The sequence below is a fragment of the Danio aesculapii genome, chromosome 6 (genome assembly GCF_903798145.1).
Source record: "Danio aesculapii chromosome 6, fDanAes4.1, whole genome shotgun sequence".
NCBI classification, from domain to species: Eukaryota; Metazoa; Chordata; class Actinopteri; order Cypriniformes; family Danionidae; genus Danio; species Danio aesculapii.
In genome coordinates this window covers 3,586,622-3,592,656 of record NC_079440.1, presented here as the reverse complement: position 1 = coordinate 3,592,656, position 6,035 = coordinate 3,586,622, and the positions used below count along the sequence as shown (strand labels likewise).

At 40.3% G+C, this 6,035-nt stretch overlaps 1 protein-coding gene across 1 annotated transcript in view; it reads right to left on the bottom strand.

Annotated features, from left to right (window-relative positions):
- Positions 1 to 2,108: 2,108 nt before the first annotated feature.
- The window catches only part of tgm2b (transglutaminase 2b), a 31,576-nt gene continuing 27,649 nt past the window's right edge, over positions 2,109 to 6,035 (bottom strand). Inside the window, exons 12-13 of the mRNA XM_056459345.1 lie at positions 3,458 to 3,594; positions 2,109 to 3,013 (exon numbers count right to left, since the gene is read on the bottom strand). Of these exons, the coding sequence (XP_056315320.1) occupies positions 2,863 to 3,013; positions 3,458 to 3,594 (288 nt within the window). The 3' untranslated portion in view covers positions 2,109 to 2,862. The remainder of the gene's footprint in view (positions 3,014 to 3,457; positions 3,595 to 6,035) is intronic.

Below are 6,035 nucleotides of genomic sequence, written 5' to 3'. Positions count from 1 at the left end.
AAACCGTGCATCTTTAGAAATAAACTCTGGTGATGACTAGCTAAAACCAGCTTGACCAGCCTGGTTTAAACTAGACCTAGCTGTTTTTGGCTGGGCTTCCAGCCTGGCCAGGCTGGTCAAGCTGGTTATCTCCCAGCCTGGAAATGGCCAAAACCCTTCTAAAACCAGGCTGGTCGACCAGCTAAAACCAGCCAACCAACCTAGACTAGTTTAAGGCAAAATGTAATTTATGCACTCACTTGTTCCAAATCTCAAAGTTTCTTCTGTTGAACACAAAAGAAGATATTTTGCAAAATGTTGGAAATCGGTAAGTCATAGTATTTTTTCCCTATACCAAGTCATGGTTACAGTTTTTCAGCTTTCTTCAAAGTATTCCTTCTTGTTGAACATAAAAAATAAAGTCAATAAATGGTGAGGAAATGGTAAGTTGCTTTTTTTATTTTGTTCATTTTTTTGGGTCAACTACCCCTTTCAGTTTCTTTCTCATATATTGACAAAGACCAACAGAGGTCAGCATTCAATACTCTTGAAGTAGATGACAATGAAGAATAGCAAATTCATCATCACTACCTCAAAAATCCACCCTGTCTAGGCATAAATCGCAACATCCGTCATTGAAAAGGGGTGTTGTGTGTTAAATTTTATGTTAAAATCTTTTTGACACCTTCAGGTATGAATAAGTAAGATGAATGTGAATCAGTTGTCAGACTGCGGGATGAAATAAACCCTGTGGAATGTTTATCCTGTAAAAAACCTGCTATACGATTACACAAGGAGAAGAAAGAGACTTTTTAAATTTAACATATCATAAATAGAGGTGCTGCTTTAATCCAAAACAATGTCTCCTCTGTTCATCATGACATAGAGACTTTATTAATGCCAGTATTTTACTGAACACGCTTTGGAGTTTCGTTGTCTGCGGTTAGCAGTCATTTTTTATTCATCTACTTGTACTGCAAGCCCGTGTAGCCTACTTTAGGAAATACATATTGGGAGGGTTCATTTATTACTTGCTTTGAAAGAATGAGGAATGTGGCCAGAAAACAATGCCAAATATGTGATGATTAGTCTGTAAATGTTTATATGCTCTAGCAACAGCTAGCGTTCAGGAAACGGCTTCCTGTTTGCCGCCCGGCTAACTTCCTGTGCTGGCAGACGAGCATGTGTTGAGATAAACTTCGTAACCTTTAGTGTTTGTGTAATTCTGGCCAACATTTGCGTCAGGTTGAGCATGTGCTAACCTGTAGCTACAACGAATGTGAACCCTATTTTAATGGAGTTAGCCTACACATATTCCATAGAAGGCTAATAGCGAAATTTATAATTAATTGCTCTACAAACCAGCAACACTTCAAGGTGTTCTTGTTACATACTTACTATAGTAATGACATGCAACTAACCCACAGTCTAACCCTAACTATTGGCTATAAATACATCTTACTCAGTTAATAAACTTTATAATGTAACAACCCTACTGAAAAAAAAACAGCTTAAACCAGTCTAGGCTGGTTTAGCTGGTCGACCAGGCTGGTTTTAGAGGGGTTTTGGCCATTTCCAGGCTGGTCTTAGCTGGTCAGGCTGTGAGACGACCAGCTAAAACTTGACCAGCCAAGCCAGGCTGGGAGCCCAGCCTAATCCAGCTTAAACCAGGCTGGTCAAGCTGGTCATTTTTCAGCCTGATCTTAGCTGGTCAGGCCGGAAAATGACCAGATAAATCCAGCTATAGCTGGAAACCTGCCTGGAAATGGCCAAAAACCCCTCTAAAACCAGGCTGGTCAACCAGCTAAAACCAGCCTAGGCTGGTTTAAGATGGGTTTTTCAGCAGGGAATGTTAAAATAAAGTGTAACCCTAACACATGTAGGCCTAAAGCATGCATGGTTAATTATTATTGCTGAGTTGGATTGAAAATGATGGGATAAAATGCCAAGGGAAAGACAAGAATATCTAAATTGAACATAACCAGCTGCTGTTTAGTTAGAATTTTTAGGTTATTGTTATTTTTTAAAATTTCAATCATTAAAATATAATTTTTTCCCTAATTTTGTGTATATAACAAACAATGTAATGTAGTGCAATTCTTCAGAATATGTGCTGAAAACACTCCAGGCATGATTATAGCATCATTTTAATGTAAAAGTCACAGATGAATATAAAAAATATATAGATTTTAAGCAAAAAAACATGAAAAGTCATGCAGAATTTACTGTATATGGTCTAAAATCTCAGTCACACTTTCATGCATAATTTTAATTCCATTGTTACAAATACAAATGGGGGCAGCGCAGTAGGTAGTGCTGTCACCTCACAGCAAGAAGGTCGCTGGTTTGAGCCTCGGCTGGGTCAGTTAGCATTTCTCTGTGGAGTTTGCATGTTCTCCCCGTGTTCGCGTGGGTTTCCTCCGGGTGCTCCAGTTTCCCCCACAGTCCAAAGACATGCGGTACAGGTGAATAGGGTAGGCTAAATTGTCCATGGTGTATGGGTGTGAATGAGTGTGTATGGATGTTTCCAAGAGATGGGTTGCAGCTGGAAGGGCATCCACTGCGTAAAACGTACTGGATAAGTTGGCGGTTCATTCCGCTGTGGCGACCCTGGATTAATCAAGGGACTAAGCTGAAAAGAAAATGAATAAATGACAAATACAAAATGTCTAAAGACATCCAGGGATGTGCATGTTTCAGAGTCTTACAATGATTTCTAGTCGTTAATAATTGTGTGTTGTGCTTGAAAACTGCTGTGCGCGTGTGTGTCCTGCTACAGAAGCGTGGATTTCACATTCTTACAATAATACAGTATATGAAAGAGAAGGTAAATCTCTGTGAATAATGACAGGTAAACAATGGAAGACTGTTGGTTTGACGTGCTCATTTCCCGATGATGACGTTCCTGTATCCTCGAACGTGGCCCAGCTTGTCGCTGTTGAAGTCCACCAGGAGTTTGCGCAGGCCAGACTGAGTGGGAGTGAAGTAGATTTTGGCTTTGGCCTCCTGCCCGGGTTCAATGCTGGAATCCAGTCTGAGACGCATAAACATTCAGTTAGAAATCACGCAGATTAGATTCTTCCCATATTCCCTGTCTGAACGCTGTTTATTTAAATATAAACTAAAGAAGTGCAAAGAAACATACAGCAGATCTGGACTGTGTTTAAATGCAAAGCTTGTTCTTTTAAAAGAAAATAATGATAAAAGTAGGCAGAACGGTGGCTCAGTGGTTAGCACTGTGGCCTCACAGCAAGAAGGTTGCTGGTTCAAGTCCCGGCTGGACCAGTTGGCATTTCTGTGTGTGTTTGCATGTTCTCTCCGTGTTGCCTTGGGTTTCCTCCGGGTGCTCCGGTTTCCCCCACAGGGTCATTTGTAGTATAATTATCCCAAAAACATAAACCCATGGGCTCTGGGAGTGTGTTCTGTATATCATCTCTCAGTCTCCGCTGTGTGTTTTCTCAGTTTTGTGAGCTCTTACGTGTGTGTGATGCTGTCTCCGCCGGTCAGGTTCGCTCCCTCTATAGTGAAGCAGCAGCTCTGTAAGGCTTCAGGTAGTGGGTTCTGGATAGTGAGCTCTGCCGCCAGCTTACGATTCTCTTTGGGTTCTCCGAGAATCTACAACCACACACACAGAGTTTTGTTTTAGTGAACTGCGGGGACATTCCATAGGTTTCCATTGTTTTTATACTGTGCAAACTGCATTTTCTATCGCTGTACCTTACGGCTTACAGCAGGGGTGTCAAATCCAAACTTGGTAAGGGCCACACATACACATTTTACACATTTATTGGAGAAAATAAAAGTGTATTAACAACTGTATAACATCTCTTACACTTCATTAAACCACATTTATCAAAATAGCAAGGTTTTACATTTATTTTAATTTGGACCACATTTGTGTCACAGCAGCTTTTATCGTTATCAAAACATGAAGGTCTCTAACCAATATAAGTATAAAACAGTACAGTAGACTAGCATAGAACAGTACTCTACTTTAAAAACTATTTCATATTCAGAAAAACTGATAATAAAACAAAAAGCCAACAGCTGATATACTACACTGTAACAAGCAACAGATGGCTTCTGATATTATATTATTAAACTTATTCTTTTAGCTTTAAAAAGGCAACCTAATCATGAAATGATCCATGCCAACTCTCGATGCCTACAACTGAACTTGTGGATTTCAGAGGAAAAAAATTAAAGCAATATATTTATTAGTGAGCTATTGTAGGTAAATGGTAGACTATTTAAAAATAAATGGTAATAAATGTTATCATTTCAATTATTTTGCTTTAAAGGACACTTGTAATATGTGAATAAATATTTGAATGGATATTCTGTTTCCCACATTGGTTGAAATTGTCGATGTTCTCTGTCCACTTTGCGTATTTTTTGCTATTGTGCTAGTCCCAGAAATATTTTATCTTGTTTACATTTACCGTAACGTCATGCTAACATCTAAATTAGAGAGCAGGGTGAAGCGCAACAGCACCCTCTGCGTCTCAATATTGTAATGCTCCCAGACCTAATATTTAAAGCGAGCGCGGGCCACTTGAACTTCATTACTAAAACTTGTTGTCGGGCCTGATTAAATGTATAAACAGGCCGCATTTGGCCTGCGGGCCTTGTAATTGACACATGTGCCTTACAGGACACGGTTTTAATTTTTGAAAAAAAAAATGGGGACATCAGTAATGTCCTCATAATTCACAATCACGCATGTCATTATGCACATGTCATAAAAGCATGCGCACACACAACATGTGTGTGACTGGGATTATGCAATAAGTGTGCGGCCTATTTTAACACTCTAAGGGTCTAAAGCACACACCGCAGCTGGACTCAGGGCATTTCTGAGTCTACTTTTGGTATTTTAAGGGGGGGTAAAATGGTTGGTGCATCCAGCGCATAGTCTAAAAGGTTTGTCTTTAAACTGCGGTCACACTGGGCTTTTCCTCCCATAGACTTCCATTCATACGCACGCGAATGCGTCAGACCAGAAACGCAAGGTCATGCATCAAGTTTCGCATGTCGCTGCGGTGCAAAGTTCAAGCTTGGTGAACTCTGACCTGCGAAATCGCATCACTTGACTGCGTGAGACCAATCAAAGATCCAAACATGACCTGTCAGGACAGAAATTTAAAACATGGAGCAATCACTCGTTTTTCACACAAAATCACACATTTTTAAATGTCTAATCATCTTGTTTAATCCCGCCCCTTTTCGCAGCGCCGCACGACAGAATTTCGCACACACAAAGCCCAGTGTGACCACAGCTTCATTCTCTTACTGAGTTATGGGTGTGTTTTGAGCCTAACGTGCATTAAACCAATCAATTGGCATTAACGCGACAAAGAATAATAAACTGAAAAGAGCTGAACATCTACAGAATGAGCCGGATCCACCAAAGCCCCCTGAGGTGAAGAAGACGTAGGAGGAGGAAGCGGGTTTTTATATTTATGTAGACAATAATAACCTTTTACATTTTAAGCCTTTAATTTCTCACATTTAAAGATGTTTGTGTGCTGCTATGCATCCATGTGTGTGTGATAAGCAAAGTGTATATGCGTTTTGGGCTCACATATCAATAACATGCTCTTTTCATAACAAAATAAATACATAAGTAGTCATTGACATTGACATAAGTAGTCATTGACTAGTCATTGGCTATCAGTTGGTCAATGGTGCGGTTCAGGTGCGTCAAAATTGCAACTTGCCAGGAAAATGCCTTAACACACATCCTTTTCAGACCAGCACACCCATAGGTGCAAATGCATTCGTGCAGGATGTAAAAATGAAGCTTGTGTCAGGCTGAAACCAGCAAAGAGCGGTTTATTTATAAACTAATTTCGAGAGGATCACATGCTTATGATTGAACAAGGCAGGTCCCGGATCAGATCCACATATTGCGCCAATCAGATGACTACTGACTCACTATAAATACCCAGAGTTTTCCACTTCAGTCATCTTCGTCTTGAAGAATCCCCCCTTCCATCCCTACTCCTCCCCTTCTCCTGATAGAGCGGCATGGTGGCCCAGTGTTTAGGCACTGT